The sequence below is a fragment of the Falco punctatus genome (assembly GCF_963210335.1).
Source record: "Falco punctatus genome assembly, chromosome: 8".
NCBI lineage: Eukaryota > Metazoa > Chordata > Aves > Falconiformes > Falconidae > Falco > Falco punctatus.
In genome coordinates this window covers 47157893-47176150 of record NC_137588.1, presented here as the reverse complement: position 1 = coordinate 47176150, position 18258 = coordinate 47157893, and the positions used below count along the sequence as shown (strand labels likewise).

Below are 18258 nucleotides of genomic sequence, written 5' to 3'. Positions count from 1 at the left end.
TATGTATAGAGTCTATGATATATATGCATGTGCCACACATGGTACCAACACATGGAATTAGGAGTGGGCTCTGCATTTGCCAGGTACCAGGTGCGGTGTTGTGCCCCAGGCAGCCTGGGACTTGCCCTGGTGCTGCTGGTGGGCACCAGCATCGCTGCCCACTACGTGCCACGGCAGCTGCTCTCTGCGCAGCGTGGGGGTCAGCCTTGCACTGAAGCACAGCAAGGGTTGCCTCCAGCGAGCGGGCACTACAGCCCCGGCGAGTCACCTCAGCCGCGCCTGCTGTTTCCAGAACTGGGGGGTAATTCTTCATGTGATGTAATGACAGTGACGTGGATGGAAAGAATCTGTTTTTTCCCAAGAGCAGAAGTTCACGGAAGTTCTTGAAGGTTTTCTGCAGGTTTCATGAAGTCACTTGTTTAACTGACCATGATTCCAGATAACTACTCAAGGCAACTGGAAAAAAAAACAAAAACCAAACAAAAAAAAACCCCAATAAAACAGTTCATGCCTACCACTGAGCAGGCAGCTCCCGGTGCTGTCACACACTGCCACAGCCAGCACATGCCTTGCAGGGGCCCAGGCTCCCCCAGCGCCTCTTGAAACACACCTCCTGCTCCTCCAGGCAAAAACTGGGCCAACAATGACCTTCCAGACTTGTCAAAGTCACTAAACAATCTGGCTGAATTTAGATCTTCTCAAACAGGGAAATCAGCAGGACAGAAAAAGTTTCAGTTCCAACCAGAACAGAAATGCTGACATTTTGACAGTATACAAAAGCATGGCTCTTCAGTCAGTACGAGACATTCCTTTCAACTCAGAATGATGTGCTTTGTTTTACTGCCTATTTAACACACTTGAAGTCCTTTCTCAATTTCTTGTTTTAGTCAGGAAATATTATAAGCAAGACAATAGATTTTTGAAGCTAAAAGATCAGAAACGATTAAATTCAGTATTATCAACGCACTGGTACGAGTACTGCTTCCAGGTCCGCCCATTCCCTTTCCCTCCATCAGCCTCTAACATCCCTTTTTGTCCTGCCCAGCCAAGGAATGAGCACGTGTATCTGTTGACACGTGACAGGATCCCACTACCTCTTTAGTTCTGTAATAAAAGAATCTGTTCTGTTTGAATTGACTTCTAGTGTCAAATAACTAAAGTTTCCAGTTAGCGGCTTGCAAAAAATGTCATGCAACCATGTTTCCCTGTTGTTAACGCCGTTCTCTTCCTTGTGTCGTCTTCAGATTTTTTCCTGGCCTGCCAAAATAGATCTTCACCTTCAAAAATCAAAAAGAGAGCAGGTAATTTATTTTTTTTGTTCCTGGGGAGGGCAAGATTTACAGTTTAAAGGAAAACATATTTCATTTTAAAGTTGAGGAAGTGAGAGGCAAATCATCCTAGATCAACTGAAAATGAAAGCCTTTAATTATTTGTTTGGTCAGTAAGTTGAAATTTGAAGAGGTCTCCTAATAAATCATCGGAATACCTGACTCTTCTGCAGCAGCTGTCAGGCCATGAACCTTTCCTTGCAAAATCCCCTGCTCACACATCCCCAAAGCAGTTGTCTTTCAAGGTCAGACAGCTGCTCACGGTGCAGGCTGGGCACGGGCGAAAGGAAACGTTCAGAAAGGGCAGACAGACTGTATCTGACAGTCACTCAAAACCTTTTCTAGGTAAACATATGTTGACCTTGAAGCAACATTTTGGCAAAGTCGGTGAAGCCTGATCCCAGGTTGTATGATGCTTTTTGCCTCATTTTGTAATTGTATTTGGCAACTACTGCATTTGTGTTGGTGGCCAGAGAAAGCTCAGCACAGACTGTTGCAGCCATGGTCATGGAGCTGGAAGCTCCCGGTGGTGGTGTAGTGATGCTTTCTCCCGGAAAGGTGTTCCACGGGAGGGAATGCAGGGAGCAAAAGGGGACTCTGACTCTGTCCGCCCTCTCTGTAGCAACATTCCCACGTGCTGGTTGTGTTGACAACGGATGAGCAACACCACTGGAAAGGTGGTGAAAGTGAAACTGCTGCTGGGGTTGTGCTGGTCCTTGTGCAGAGCCAAGCCGCTGCAAAGCCAAACAATCCACACCTTTCCATGCCTGAGAAGAAAATAAGTGTCCTCGTGTGATTTCTGTCAAATCTCACCCTGGGAATCCAAGCACTTGTGAAAACACCCCAGTGAAAACGGTTGCCTACAATTTTTAGACACGGTCTTATTTGTGTGTGGCTCAGGCAGGCTGAGGTTTCAGGTGTGAGGGTGTCTCAGGCGCTGCGGGGTCTGCGTGGGGACCAGGCACATGGGATGCCGGCTGTATCGGGCCACCTGTGCCTCACCGTGCTCGTGACCCTCCCTGCCCGTGGCACGAGCAGCCTCCAGCGTTTCCTGCAGAGCTTTTGCTTACAGTGCAAGGGAAATGGAACAGACATTCATCGTGAAAATCTTAACTTTGTGTAATAAATAGAGGCAATGCCTAAATGGGCAAATTAAATGTAATCTGCGTTTATTTCAGCACTTATTTTGTTTTCTCTGTCTTCCTTAGCCAGGTTTTATTCTGAGATGCACGCGTGCCTGTGTTGCGTGTTCTGCAGTTGTAGCAATTTGGCTCTAGTAAAATTTGACCTTGTGAATGATTACTCTTAAGCTTAGCAAACTGGCCATATGGGTTTGGTTTTCTGGATGGCTTTTTAGATTCTCATAAATGCTCCTATTTCCCAGCACTGCAGTGTCATCGGCCAGTAGAAAATCAGAGGCTATGCTAATCTGCTCTGTGCGGCGAGATGCAGGTGGTGCTTTCAGATGGTGAGTGGGGGGTGACGCAGGAGTGCAGTGGCTCCTGCCAGCTTCCCTCACAGTTGGTTAATGCTCCAGATGAAGGAGCCCACCAGCACAGGTTACAGTGGCAGTGATGCTAAGCAGCCCAGCTACAATTTCAGGCTCCATCAGGTGACAGTGTGCATCTTTTCTACCTCACACCCTGTTCCCTACAAGCAGAATTATTGAAGCTGCTGGTGATTTTCCCTCCTTTCCTGTTTTTGCTCTTACCATCCCCTCAAAGATAGAGGAATAAAGCAGAATTAAGGAAGCAAAGACTGAACTGTAGTAAGAGACACATACTGCTGTTGTTGGTTGGTGTGAAGAAGCATTATTTCATTAAATTCTCTGAAAGCAGACAGAGGGTTCCACAGAGGACTCTAGCTGGATGTATCTTACTATAATGCTTGCATCTTTGTGTAATTTTCCCAGCCAACAGGGAGAATACAGAGCTGAGTCAGCTATTACATTCTCAAGGTTTTTATTGTCTCTGAGTACATAATGAATTATTTTTATGTAACTTTGGCATTGGAAGCAGTCTCTCCACCAGTTGTACTAGTACTGCCTTCAGGACTACTACTGCTGTTGTGGTATTGCCTGTGCTATGCCTTCACTGACCGTAGAAAGATGTCCAGATTAAACAGCATTTAAATGAGGTGAGGGGGGGAGTCTGTTGGAGTAAGCAGAAATCCTTTACTGGACAGAGAAACATAAATACACAGTCTTATAGTAATTTCTTCCCAGTATACTGTACTAATGAAGCTGGGAACTTCTGATGAAAGCTTCTCCACTATAAAAGCAGAATTGCAGTTGTATTAGCTGATACGCTAGTAAAGAAGTGGTTTGGTTATATTCAGGTCTGGGCACTGGTGTCACCTTTTTCTTGCCCCCGAGTACTTTGGTATGCCTGTTTCCAGCTTTCTTAGGTACTCACAGATCCCCCTTTCACTGCCTTGCAGTCTTTGATGTATTTATTATTTTCACAGCCATCCTCTGAAGGGGGAAAACAAGATGTTCCTTGTTTTGCAAAGAATTAGCAGAGTCACAGAGAAATTGAGTCTCTGTTGTTCACTCAGGTCTGAGGCAGCAGCAGCTATAAATTTATCCGTGTTGGTTTGTTCCGGCTCTCTTCCCCAGACAGCAGCGGCATGCATTGCAGTGCATGCTTCAGTTCCGTTAACTGAAGGTACAACAGGGTCCCAAGAAGGCTTTTTACAGCATAAGAGGTCTCCATCCATTAGTCATCCATCAAAATAAATAGAATTTGGCTTGCTTTTTTCACGACAGGGTCTTAGTAACTAGGATCAGATAGAATAAATCTGTTCAGAAACTTATTCTGATGCACGAAAATGCTAGCAACCACAGCGCCTGTGCAAAACATGGTCATGAAGGATGCTCGTGAGGGGTCCCTCAGTTCATGAATTCTATACTTTAACTAAATGCTAGTTTTCAAAATAATCCTTTCTTCCTAGAAGTACTTCTTTAAACTGCCTGGATGAATCCTTCTTCTTTCCCATTAGAATTGTGGCCTAACACTGCTGTGAGGAGGTAAATGGTTCTCTCTGTAGCTCTGCATGATCACGTTATAGTGAGGAGAGCAATAATGTCTGGAAACATCTGAACACCGTGTTCAAAGAAAGCACTAGCAGTGCAAAGCCTTGCTAGGAGTTCAGATGGTGGACAGATATTAGAGCATATTTTGTTTCGAAAAACATTCTTCCTCCAGTGCCATGCCCTGCATTTGTGGTGCTTGAATGTTGAGGTGTTTTTGCTGGCTCTGGATAGGCAAAGCTGTCCTTGCCTGGTGCCCTGCTGTCCTGTGGCACAGCACCGGAGCCGTACAGCCAGCTGAGCAGGCAGAGTGTCCTCTGGGCTGTGGTGAACTACCACAGGGAGAATCTGACCCAAGCAGAAAATTCCTGGTATTTGGGTTACCATGTCACAGCCAGGTCTGAAGCTGAGGCTGTACAGCTGCACATGATGAGAAAGGCACTGAATCTGAACTGGGACCTTGCTCTCACGGTGCCGAGGCACGGTGACTGAAGGTTTGCATAGTCATTCGTGATTTGTAATGATATAATAAAGAGGAAGACTCGGATGCATCCAAGAATAATGTTGCCTTGCCAGTATCTGCAGGAAAACTCGGACACACGGGGCACACTTCAAATATTGAAGTTGAGCAATATTGTGTTTCCAGCTCAGAGTAACGATGGCTGAGTAACAATCTCCCCTCAGCAGCTGTGGCAGTGTCAGACTCCCCACCCCATCCTGCAGCAGCTTGCTGTGGCAGCACACGTTAGGTGTGTGGCAAAGCGCTGTCCCTGTGCTCCAGAAGAGGTGTGCAACTGATGTGGCATCTCAGAGCAGGAGCAAAGCTGCCGAGCGCAGCAGCGCGCAGGTCATTGTGGCGCCAGCGCCAAGGCCAGCGCGAACCTGTGGGAGTCTCTGCCAGAAGCCAAGATCTGGTTCCACTCCCAGAAAAGTCAACGAAACCCATTTCAAGTGGAATGATTTCATCCTGTACTGCATGCTGAGTGACTTGCCAACAGTACTATTATGGCATGGGCTTATCCCAGGTAAGAGCTAATGGAGCGCAGAGCTGCAGCATTTCTGTGTAGCTGATTAGTGGACCTGAGCCCTGGACTAGAAGATGCTGAACATGTCACACATGGGCAGGATCTTGCTCTGCTTCAGAGTCTGACTGCCCTAGGAACTACCTAAACATTTTTTTTTTCTATTCAGTAGGTCCCTTCCTGTAAAGGAATGAAGCTGGGTTAATTAACATTGATAATATACAGCTGTGGGCTGGCTTCAGGGGTGGGGGGCTGGCTGATGTAGATAAAGTGCAGGTGTGGCTGGTTCTGTTAAGTGGTTGAGAGTCAATGAAGAGGAAGCAGCCGAGGAAGAGAGAGGAGGAAGAAGTAGAGAGAGGGAGGGCGTGCCCGGGATGAGGAGAACCTAGGAGAAGGCAGCAGAGAGGCTGTATGAAGAGTGTGCTGGTAGGAGATGGTAAAAGACCTTGTTGCAGCTGGCTGGTTTGGAGAGTGCTGCGACACCTTCCTGTGGTGCCATTTGCAACATCAGCTAATTGCCATCCCATGCTGAAAGAAGAAAAGCCCTATCAAAAATGAAGTGGCAGCTAAAATTTGCTGACCTTGTCAAGGACTTCGGGACCTGAGCTGTCACTAGTGTCTTTTATGTGGAAAGCATTAAGACAGCGCAGTGCTGAAAAATGACACAAGCCAGATAAAAGGGCAGGAGCCACTATGTGTTCAGGAATGTCAAACATCACACGGTGTATGGTTCTGACTATGCAGGATTTCTTTTCCCTGTCCCCTTCCCTTAAAATAGTTTTTTCTTAAGCCACAAAACTTTGCCTTTCTTTTCTGCTTCACAGATGAACAGAGCAATTACAGGAATAATCTCCAGAGATGTTCTCCAGATATTTTTACTTCAGTCTCTGTCTTTTCCTCCCAACACAAAGGTAAGTGGAGTGTGTTTTGGTTTACATCTGAATTATGTTTCATATAAATAATGTAGGTCAAAAGGAAGCTATGCTTCCAGTTATCCAGCCCACCCAAAGAAAGCTGGGTGCAGTACAGGACTGGGCATAGAAAAGGGCAACCTGCAGAGTTCAGGACCGGAACAGTTGGCAGGTTTTGCCCCGCACTGGGTTCCCAGCTGTGATGTTACTATCCCTGGATCTAGCCTTAAGTTTCTTGAATGTTTATGTTCATACTGTGCACAAACCAGTTCTGCTGTAAGGTCCTTTTTGGCCTAAAACCTGCCAAGCTCCAAGGACTATTAACCCAGCTTTAAAGGGAACAGAGAAAAAAAAAAACCATTCACTGGAGCTTTGAGTAACTACATTGCTGTTTCTTACTGCACAGACCTGTGGTCCGGAGGTCCCAGGCAGAGGTGCTGCCTTCCACCTCCTCCAGCCCTTCACAAAGCAATGATAAACTCTTAACGATTCACTCATTTACGTGTTCATCAAAAGAGCACATGACCACACACAGACACTGCACCATAAAACTGACCTTTTACAGTCCAACCGCCCTGTCTCTCTAGCTGTCTGTACGATGGTACAGATCTGTCAGCCTTGTGGTGCCAGCTTTATTGTCTACCCACAAAACATTAATTATGACATTGTAAATTAGATTTGAAACCTCTGTATGCCCTGCAGGTAGGGGTGGTTCAGCCCACAAACCTTTGTTGGTGCCTGTGAAGTGCTCAGCACTCGTCCTTTCCCCTTACGCCGTGCTCGGGGGTAGGGATGCTGCCTGACACGAACATATGAGGGTGAGGGTCCTTGGGGAAGGGAAGCTGTTGGTCAGTAAGATTTGTCTTAGGTTGTCATAACGGGGGGCAGGGGGAGAAATGCATGTTCCTTGTAAGACTGCATGAAAAGGGAGATTACAGGTTATTATTAAGGCTGGAGATATATAGGCCTGGCTTGATTCATCTGGGACGTTTCAAGAATGTCCTTAAGCTACCATGTATGCAAACCTGTAGCTATCAGCTGAGGTAATTTACCCTTTTTCCACCTCTTCAAGGTACCAGTCATTCAGCAAAGGTAAGCAATGCAAGCAAGTGCTTGTGATTTCAGGGATCTTCTTAGTTTTACAAACTATTTTGTGCAGTTTGCTTGTTTGAGCACAGGTGGGAAACATAGCTGCAGCCACACACCAGATGTGCCCAGCATGTCCGGCCACACATACCAGTATGTATTTTTGTCCCCAGGAGGTGCTCCCTGGGTCACGTACCTGACTTGCACAGCAGCGACACAACATCCCTCCCTGGATTTGAGAACCTCACCATGGGATACAACAAGTACCTCCGGCCCTACTTTGGTGGTATGTTGGCTCCACGCATTTGACCATTTGATAAACAATCTGTGAGGCTTGGGGTGGGGGGGACACGACACAATTCTGTAAGCTTTCTTTAGGATGCTCCAGTTTAAATGGTGGTGTTTCTTTTAAATTAGCTAGTAGCCAAGGCTGCCCTCCTTTCTGTGCATCCCCTGTGCTATTGCATAGATTGTGCACGCATGTGTGGGACATGAGAACACATCCATCGAGGAGGGAAATTTACAAACTCTAATATCTGTGAAAGACCTGACAGAGTAACTAAATTCTGCTCTAACAGTACATACTTTTGTTTAGAGTCTGACCCTTGTGATTTTCTGCTTTATTTTTGTTCATGTATATCTACTTAGTAGATTGTGGCTATAGAGGAATAAAGCCATCCTCCTTGCCAGAAATACTGACTTTTGACACATGCTTTCACTTCACGCTGAGACAAAAGTAAACCTTCATTAAACCCTTGTGAAACTCCAGGGAGTAGGGAGCACCTGAAGGACAGTCAGATATTCAGGAACTTAAATGAGGCTCTTGTCCAATTTGGGTGTTAAGTCTCCCACCTTCCAGGTGAGTGATGTAACCGCACAGAGGAAAGGGTTTCTCAGAACGGCATTCAGCACCTGAAAAATATCATTGAAAGTTTAAAAAAAACACCCATGAAACATTTTATTTATATTACTTTTAAGTTTCCGCCAGAACCCATTAATGAAACTATGCACAAGAGAAAAATTCCCCATCAGCTTTTTCCAGGACTTGGATGTTTCCCATCGTAGCTCCTGCAGACTGACCTGCTGCGGCAGCTTTCAGCTTCTTCCTTTTTCTGACCATGATGGCAAATTTCTGGGACAATTCAGCATTTACCAGCTTGTTGTGTCTAGACTGTCTGACCCAGTGCAGGAATAGAAAAGCTCCTCTAGATCCTGTCACATCAGTGAACAGATGCTTCTGAATTGTGTAACAGGGACCAACCGCATCCCCCCACCTGGGCAGGTCACACAGCGCCACGCGTTACACGGGGACGGGCAGAGCTCAGGATCTGCCCCCCGGGCCTTAACTCGGGGGCGCTGCAAGCGGCTGAATGTCTAAAAATAACGGGGGGGCACGAATGAGATCTGCTTTGCAGAAATAGACAGCTTCTGCCAGTGGAGTATATTTTGGATTTCGGAACAGTTTCAAACAACAACCCAGAACCCACCTGGAAAGAGATTTAGAAATTGTGTCCCGAGGCTGTTCCTAAAGGTGATTTAGACGGCGAAAAGGGGTTTCAGCGAGTCCCCCCGACAGCGGGTCTGTCCCCGGGCCGGGGGGCTGCCTGGCGCCCCCACACTCACACGACGGGGAGGCAGGGACGGCGGCACCGGGGGCGGGCAGGGAGCCAGGGCCGACCCCCGCCCCGACCCTCGGCCCGCCCAGCCCCCGGCGCGGGCGTCTGCGGGGGGGCGCTGCCCTCTTGTGGTGGCTTTTGGCAACGAGCGATAGGAAACGGGAACTGTCGCGATTCGGGACTCGAGTGCTGGACAGATGCGTGTAAACAGAGCAATGGCCTCATCGCTAAAAAGGGGCAAAGGCAGCGGCGGGTCGGGGGTCCCCGCGTCCCTCTGCCTCCGGGTGTCGCTCCCGAAGAAACGGGGATGGATGGTACCTGCCCTGCGGGCGGGGCTGCCGGTGCAAGTGTGCGTGTGAGGAGCACCTTGCACGGTGTGCGTGTGAGGAGCACGATTCCCGTGCATGCCCCTGTGTGGGTGTCACAGACCAGGTGCCCAGGGACAAGCTGCCGGCACTGCTGGTGCGTGATGCTGGTCCTCACTGCCAGCGTGGGAGCGTGTCAGCAATCTGCCACCGCCATCAGCCGCAGAACTCCAGCTCCCAGCAGTGACAGCTGTGGTTTGGCTCACGGTGCTGTTTATGAGTGTAATGCTCTGAACTCGTGTGTAACCCTTCGGGTTTCTGCGGTTTGAGAGACAGCCTGTGACGCTGCCAGCAGTGCCCGCACTGCACAGCATCCCGAGTGGTTCTATTGTGCCTTCCACTCTTCCCTTCTCTCTGCTTAAGCTTCTCTTTCCCTCCACAGGAGAACCTGTTCAAATTGCAATGAGTATGGACATTGCCAGTATTTCTAGTATATCTGAGAGCAACATGGTAAGTGAAAGAGTTTTTATTTTAGAAGAGATGAGTAGGATCTGCCTGGGAGACTTGCCATATATTCCTGTGTGTTCAGCCCAGAAGCTCACAGTCCAGCTGCTTTGCTTTTCTGTGTCTGTTGACCACATCCAGAGGTGTGATGGGAACAGGGCTCATTTATGACGATATAGATGTCATAGTAATGTGAGCCTGTAAGTAGAGATGGCTTCAAAGGTCCTATAGGTCAAATACTTGGTACCTCCTGGAATTCAGGTCACTTGGAAATGGTGGGGCAAAGAAAATTCAATCCTGTGTGTGGCATTCCCTCTTCCTCACCTTTCCTCTGTGTAGGGGAGGGGTGGCTTCTGTTGGATGTGCTGGTGTCAGTTGAAAAGACAGACAGGGTTTCTCCTCAAGGAGAAGAAATGAGGTTTTGAGCTGCAACACAGTCTGAGGCTCAAAAGACTGGTCATCCCAAGGAAAAAAAAAAAAAAAGTAAAAAACAACAATAGAGAGAACATCTTCCCACCACTGATGAGTCTGGTTCCCTGCACTTCTGATAACAGCTGGATTTCAAACAATGATGACTGAAAAATTCTCTTTCAGGTTGACAAAAAGTATGGGCAACTTGGATAAATTCAGCAAATAGTATCAGTCCAAACAGGAACAATTTCAACGCTTAATTTCAGCATTTTCAAGAACACCACTGAATTTTTTCCCCCCTCTCTTCCCAACAAATTAAAAAAGTTCACTAAATGAAATATTGTAACTTTGATAAAGCTATTCATTTTGGGGAAGAAGCAGAACCAATAAAATCAATTATTTATGTACCTTTAACTTAATTAAATGGCCTGGTAAAATAGCTCCTCTTCTGGAGTTTTTCTTCTTGATTGTCCATCTAAATTGTTCTGATTGCATGGAAAACATTGCAGAGGCTTACTCTGTGCCTCAACGAAAGCTGGAAAATCAACCAGAATTCTTCACTTTTGTTACTATTACGATGCACGGTATTGAAAGCCATAACTGCATTATTTGACAGGTTTCCTCTTCTGTCACAGGCTGAGATTAAAATTCTGGCAGTTGCAAAAGCTAATGCAGATACCCCATATTTACTTAGATTATTTTTTTTAACCATTTTACAAATTATAGATCAAATGAAACAGAACTGCTTCATCTTCCACAGACAGGCCACATATTCGTAGTAAAGCATGGTGCCTTCGCACTGCTAACACAATCACCAGTGTCGGTCTGTTTGTGACGGAGATGTTTTGAAAACGAAAGGCATTACTGGTTGCATTTACTTTGTCTATAACAAAGGGAGTGAAGCAGTACAACAGGACCCTTGTCTGTCCAGAAGGCTCAGCAAAGACTTGCCTTTAGAGCCACATACTGCTTATTCTTTATGAAGGGGCACTGTGAAAACACTCCAGTTGCTGCAGGTAGGTTTTGGCAGGCTACACTCAAGGTACTCCTAGTGTTCTTAGAGTCAAAGCTCCTACTAAAAAAGATGCAACATGTTTGTTGGGTTTTTTTTTTTTCATTTCTTTGGGTGCTTTTTTTTAAGACCTTTGTGAAATAACAGGTTGGATTTTCTTACCTTTTTTCTCCAAAGTGCTTGTGTCTCTTTCCTGATCACATTTATAGTACGTGTAACTTTCCAGCTCTAGACAATGACTGATTTTTAATGGCAATGACTTGCTGAGTGGCCTCAAGTGTGTAATTCCCATCTGTTTTCTTACCTGCAAAATGGACACAGGAATATCAATTACAATAATTGCTCATTTAAAAAAAAAAAAGTACTATAAGTATAATCTTTAGGCTTCAAACACTACACCTTAGAGTATTAGTATATGAGAAATGTAATACAATAAATAAAACTGTGATGAAAATCTATCAGATCTGCTGCATGCCTTTGAAGCTGAGCTTTGATAGAATTAAACAAATGTGCTGTCTCTTGTCGCACGTAGCACGCCCACAGCTGCACTGTGCAAGTATTAGGGACATGCACCCTCACGGGTTTTCCTCTTTCCCAGGATTACACAGCTACTATATATTTGCGGCAGCGCTGGACAGACCCCCGGCTGGTCTTCCACGGCAACAAGAGCTTCACCCTAGATGCTCGTCTAGTGGAATTGCTCTGGGTACCAGACACGTACATTGTGGAGTCCAAAAGGTCCTTCCTGCACGATGTTACTGTGGGGAACCGCCTCATAAGATTGTTCGCTAATGGCACTATCTTGTACGCCCTAAGGTAAATCAACCTTTGGCTTTGCTGCTGCTGATGGTTCAGAATAGATTTCCAGAGTTATGCTGGACTGGAGCAGGTACCAGCTGTCACGGGTAATAAGTTGGGGGTCAACAAGTCAACTGTGACCATGATGTTGTGATCCATTCCTCCCTGTTTTGGCCACTGGAAACGCCAGCCAAGGGTCAGGATTCCCCACCACGGTACATGCTGCGGCCTGAGCACGGTGCTGCTCAGAAAGCTTGCAAGTTTAAGTGTCACCCATGACCAGCAGAATCTGCTGGAGGCAGGCATCGTAACAGTACGAGTTTAACAGACAGTGGGTAAGTGCTTGCTTACCCAGTGCCACGTAGGCGTCGTTTCCACTTTTTAGCAAAAATCGTATTGGTACCTGTGCTGCAGAGATGTGCGCGGTAGCTGTGTTAGCCATTCAGCTGACAGTAACTGTGTCCCAGTTGCCTTAACTGCGAAGTAAAGTGGCAAAGTAAAACTCTCCACATCAGAACACGCCACAGTACATGTGTGGTTACTGTGCCTCAGGTGACAAGTGGTGACTTCTTAAGATCTGTAAACTGTAGCGCTGGAAAATGTGTGAATCTACACTAAATCTCCCACCACAGCAAAGCAAAATTCCTCCTTTGGATACATTTTCATCAGTGCAGCTGCAGAGAGCAGCATATCTTCTTAAGGAGGGTTCGCACCGATTGTATCAGTCCATTCATTTCACAGGTCAAAATTACCTAAATGACCGAGCAGAGCCTGTGAGGTCTGCTTTGCTGTGAGAAAGAGGTATTTTATTACGCACCTTTATTGCTATTTTTTGAGTTCTTTCTCTTCCTACAGAATCACTACTACTGTTGCTTGTAATATGGACCTGTCAAAATATCCCATGGACACACAAACATGCAGACTGCAGCTAGAAAGCTGTAAGTATAAAACTCCAGAAAAATCTGACTTGACTTTAAATTTGTTTATTCATATGTAATGACACATCTTGAATATTTGGATTTATCACAGTGGCTTTCTGGAGTAGACTCTTACTCCTGCAGATATTAAGGTCCAAAAGGAAACTGCTTTGCTTCGTCATTTTTCAAATCACAGTTCAGAGGATTCCTGTTACTGCGTGATTTATATATAAAGAGTGGTAATAAATAATATTTTTATTAATGTGTAGCTAGTGCAATTTTGCACAGAAAGGATGAAAAAAATAATGGCTGGATTTCCAAATTCAGTCCCTTTTGCACACACAGCTTCTTCAAAACTAACTTATGGTGTAAGTGCATGGCATTGAGTACAGCCAGGAACAACTTTTCACGTGTTTGTGTATCTACCACCTCCTGCACCTCCCAAACCTCCAGTGTAACGAGCCAGTGTGAAGGGTGGCTCTTACTACAATGAGTTGAACGTGACTCAAACTCACAAACTCAAAGTAAGGCAAAGGAAACTGTGCTGTCCGCGTCCCCCTGAGGGCTGTCTGTTACGGTGATGCAGATAATAGGACCCCTGTCAACAGAAGAAGTCTGAAGAAAAAGAATAATCAGTGGCTTCTGATCTCATTTAAATTAAAAGCTTACCCATGGCAAAGCTGGCTGGGAAAGACTCCAGGAAAACTGAGGATGCTACATGCCTTTATCCAGGAGCTCAGCGAGGGCTGCTGTTCTGTACCTGTGAAGCTCCACAACGAGCAAGCGACCATCTCCTGCTTCATGTCACGGAAAGAAACATGTAAAACCTCCACAATGAAAAGACCAGATTTTAACTTCTGGGGTTGCAGCACGAAGCACCTAGGGAAGCATGTATTATTTTCACATTAAAATCATATTAGTTCACCATGGTTAACTTTATTACAAAGAATAGCTCCTGAAATAATAATGATTGGCCTCTTCTGCTAAAGCATAGCTTGTTGGGGCCCGTTTTAAAAGTGATTGGGTCCTACATCATGCTCAGTTGCTGTATAATTCCAATGAAATTACATGCACATTGCCCACTAGAGATTTCATTAGGATAAGTGCCCAGAAATAATGCTATTTAAATATACGCCAGATGAATTAACAACAATCTATCATTTATTATAAAATTTTCCTGAGTAACCACAATTTATAAAACTGCTTAGAAACTTTGAAAGTCACATGCTTAGGATTCTATGCAGGGATTCATACCCTGGACACCTAATTTAGGAGTTCATCACACTCAAGCTCTGGTAATTTGTGTCTAATAAGAAAACACAATTAGATAAAAATAGAACTGCAACTGCATCTTATTCCTTCTACCAGGATGAACAGGTTATTATCAGAATCAAAGCGTCCCTACTCATTTTCTCAAAGAAGGGCACTTAATAAAAATCAAATTAGTGAGATTGATGGGCTTGTTTCCTAAATTAAGTGAAATTTCTGAAGTGAATGGCAAGCTGGTGACTCAGTGCAAGCTTTATCCCTCAGACTGTGAGGTATCCCTCCGTCCAACCTGAGGGTGAGTTATACCATCGTTTACAGTCCTGGAGGCAATTACTCAGCCAGCATAACGCTAAACTGCTTGAATTGTTGATCTTACTCGTCCCACCATTTTGAGGCAGGAAGCTGGTGTTACCGAAATGTCAGATGCATTTAGTTGTCCTCAGGAACTTAAAGACTTTGGGGATGGAAGGAATGACTTGCAGAAAAAGCTTTTATGAACAAGTTGTCTGGGCAACACATACCCTGTCATATGTATTACGAACCTAGAGCCTGGTTTGTAACTGCATAGCAGTCGCAGCTTCAAGCTCTTGACTAACTGAAAACCCTTTTCTGGTATTTTTAAGCACTTGAATAGATGATTCAGTGAAATGCGCTTCTGCTACCTGGCAAGGGGCTTGATGGGATCTGTATTCTCTTGTTTTAACCAGTGTTTCTCCTGACTGAAGAGACCACGTTCGAGGGTTGATTGCTGCAGTAGTTATAGCCTGCTGCAAGTAATCAAACTGTGGATGACAGGAATACATTATCTTTTAAAATGCCAAAATATTTTCAGATAGAAACACCTCTTTAAAATGCCGAAATATTTTCAGATAGAAATACCTCATGTAAATGATTGAAGTAAGTTCTTGGCAGCCTTGCATGTGATGCATCACTAACAGTGGCACACGTTCCTCTTGAAGTCTGAACCAGCAGACTGGAAGTACAGCAAGGGAGGAACAGCACCCATCCACCTGTAGTCTGACACAGCCAAGAGGGTCTTGGTCCAGCCCAGGATGCCAGGATCATGTTTCTGTTCCCACTCAGGAGACCAAGCAAGGCAGTAGCTGGGCGTTTACTGGCTAATCCACATTAACATGGGTCTTTATGTTCTCCTTAGGGGGATATGATGAAAATGATGTCATCTTCACATGGTTGAGAGGAAACGACTCTGTCCATGGCATAGAAAAGTTGCGGCTCTCTCAGTACACGGTGGAACATTACTATACCCTGGTCTCCAAGTCACAGCAGGAAACAGGTAAATCAGTGGAAAAGAGAGACAAGAAAAGCTCTCACGTATTTCCCCTCGTGCCTCCCTTCCCTTCCATGGGCCAGTATCTTTTGACTCAACCCTGAACCAGCAAAGACTCTAACAAATCTTAATCTCATAAAGAGAGAGACGGAAAGATGGTGAAATCCAATTAGTTGCAATCAGGATATTCTGCAAAATGGAAATCCACGGGCTATTCACTATATTTATTTATTTTTTTAATTCTCCACTTCTTTCCTTCTCCACACATACCTGAAGAAACTCTCTCCCTTCCTCCCAGGTACATAGACTATAAATACTGCAGAGAGCTGTGTGTACAGTAACTGGGAGCAAAATTAAGTTTTGAAATACAATTTTGTTTGTAAATTACAATTCTATCATGATGGAGTAAGATCCCTTTGTACATCAGAATTCAATGTCTTTTTTCATTGTCAGTGTAAATACTCCTCTCTCCAAGCACAGGCACTATGAAAGGGAGCAAAACTTCCTCAGAATGACCAGGTTGTTAAAATAACAATGTTTTGTTGTTTTCTGTAGCATACACAGCCTACAAACAACATGGGTTTTGTTTCTACATATCAAAGGGAACTATTGTTTAAAGAGCAGAAACATCTCCTGAAAATACTAGCAATCCAGCCCCAGATCCCTTACGCCAGTATTACGACAAATTGATTTTAAAAAATTGAATTTTTTGAATGCAGAAAGACAGACTTAGCAAAGATCACAAGTTACTGATGAATACAGGGGGTCTAATTCCCTGTGATGATAAGGCATTGGGATGCTTTGGGATGTGAGCCAGGGCCTGCCGAAATTGAGAGAAAAATCTTTTGTTTATCTTTCAGCCATCAGATAAGACTGAACTTGGCAATGCCCCCTCAAAGCAGTTATTGGGAAAAATGTGCTGTGCTGAGTCTGAGACAACAGATGAAAGCATTAGCCCTTCTCTACTCTGAATTAAGACACTAGTATAAAATGTTTCCACTGTGGATTAAGTTCAGGAGCCCCTTTGCAAGGCGCGCGTTATTTTACCTGTCTCTTGTCCAGCAACACTATGTAGCTGTGTCCTCTCATCTAGGACATATTAGATATGTAGGACTCTGAGGCAAGAAGCCAAGCTTGTGTGAACAACACATCTCCCACGATTTCAGTGCAGCTCTGCTCGGAGGGGCTGGGGCTGTCCTGGCTTCAGTTCTGGTGTCTTTGGGAATCTCATGCTGACTGTGTTCCTGCCTTTTGTGAACAGGCAGTTACCCACGACTGATACTGCAGTTTGAGCTCAGAAGAAACGTCCTTTACTTCATTTTGGAGACCTATGTGCCCTCCACTCTGCTTGTCATGTTGTCCTGGGTTTCTTTTTGGATCACATTGGATTCAGTGCCTGCAAGAACCTGCATTGGTGAGTTATTGCCTGAGGAAGGAGAAGATTTAGGCAGGTAGGGGAGCCTCTGAGGGCTGGAGAGGCAGTAGTTCTCTTGAGCTCTCTGCTCAGTGGTAAGAGCTCTGCTCATGTGGTGCTTTTCCTTGCGGCAGAGCTGGGTTGTTGGTACAAGGAGTGGAGGCGATGTTGTGGCTGGCACACTTGCCCTCCTGCAGAGCTGTGTATGGCCAAGGCTCCCAGCAGATTCACGATAGAGAGTAGCCAACAGAAGACACATTCTTGATGTGCTTTGGAGGGAGCAGGGGAGTGGTGGACTTCTTTAATGAAAGCAAGAAAAATAAGAGCCAAGTGTGGAGGCTTTTATTGGAGGCTCCAACTGGAGCCAAAGTGTCCAATGCAGTGACGCCTGTGTGAAGCTAGTAGCTAGTGCTACAAAAGCATTTCAGCTGATGGGTGATTTGGATTTGGTAAGAAGGGAGGTGCTCTCTCAGGCTAGCAAGAGAGAGACAACGCGTGAAGAAGGGTAGGCCAAGCCTTTTCTAAAGTGTCCACAAGGGAAGGTCTTTCCTTTTCTGCTTCCCAAGGAGTAACAACGGTGCTTTCTATGACAACTCTGATGATCGGCTCACGAAGTTCACTTTCAAAAACCAACTGTTTCATTAAGGCCATTGATGTTTACCTCGGCATCTGCTTCAGCTTCATCTTTGGTGCCCTTGTGGAATATGCAGTGGCTCACTACAGCTCATCACAAAAGTGTGCAGCTAAAGCACCGCCAAAGGTAATGCCTGACCTACCTTAATAAGCCAAGTTATCTTGGATTGACAATAATTAGTCCTCTGTTAATTAAGGAAGACAAATGGTCTTCCTGTTATGGACACAGTAACAATTTTTTCTCGTAATTATCACTAAATCTAAATTTTTTTTTGCAAAAAACACATGAGTAGCTCCAGACTGCTGTGATCTGACACAGACTTCTGCACACCAGCCAGAAGAGCAGTGGCCTTAGCCAACAGTTAGGTGAGATTCACGGGACCACATTAGGAAGGCACATTGGTCCACCACTAACATCGGGCCCGGAGCCCTGAGCTGAGCTCGTGTGAGAGCATGAGGCACCTCTGTTCTTTCAAAATGCAGCCAAAGAAGGGCCAGAATAACACCTCTCTTTGCTCTCCTATGAAATAACTGTGATTAGGACACTGATCTGGAAGGTAACCTCCTCTGCCAGAGCAAAGCTGAACCCTTCTTCCTCCCTTCCTAGAAGACAGTACCAAATATCAGTCCCACAATGGTCTGTGGGGGTTGTGAGAGTGAGTGAATTGGTCAAAACGGTCTGCTTTAGTGCAAAAAATTAAATAGGTATGATT

General features: G+C 45.3%; 1 protein-coding gene across 1 annotated transcript in view; it reads left to right on the top strand.

Annotated features, from left to right (window-relative positions):
* GABRP (gamma-aminobutyric acid type A receptor subunit pi) overlaps positions 1-18258 on the top strand; it is a 46772-nt gene that overhangs the window by 21327 nt on the left and 7187 nt on the right. The window contains exons 4-11 of the mRNA XM_080399982.1: positions 1245-6292; positions 7552-7664; positions 9742-9809; positions 11825-12042; positions 12880-12962; positions 15367-15504; positions 16760-16912; positions 17479-17672. Of these exons, the coding sequence (XP_080256108.1) occupies positions 6240-6292; positions 7552-7664; positions 9742-9809; positions 11825-12042; positions 12880-12962; positions 15367-15504; positions 16760-16912; positions 17479-17672 (1020 nt within the window). The 5' untranslated portion in view covers positions 1245-6239. The remainder of the gene's footprint in view (positions 1-1244; positions 6293-7551; positions 7665-9741; positions 9810-11824; positions 12043-12879; positions 12963-15366; positions 15505-16759; positions 16913-17478; positions 17673-18258) is intronic.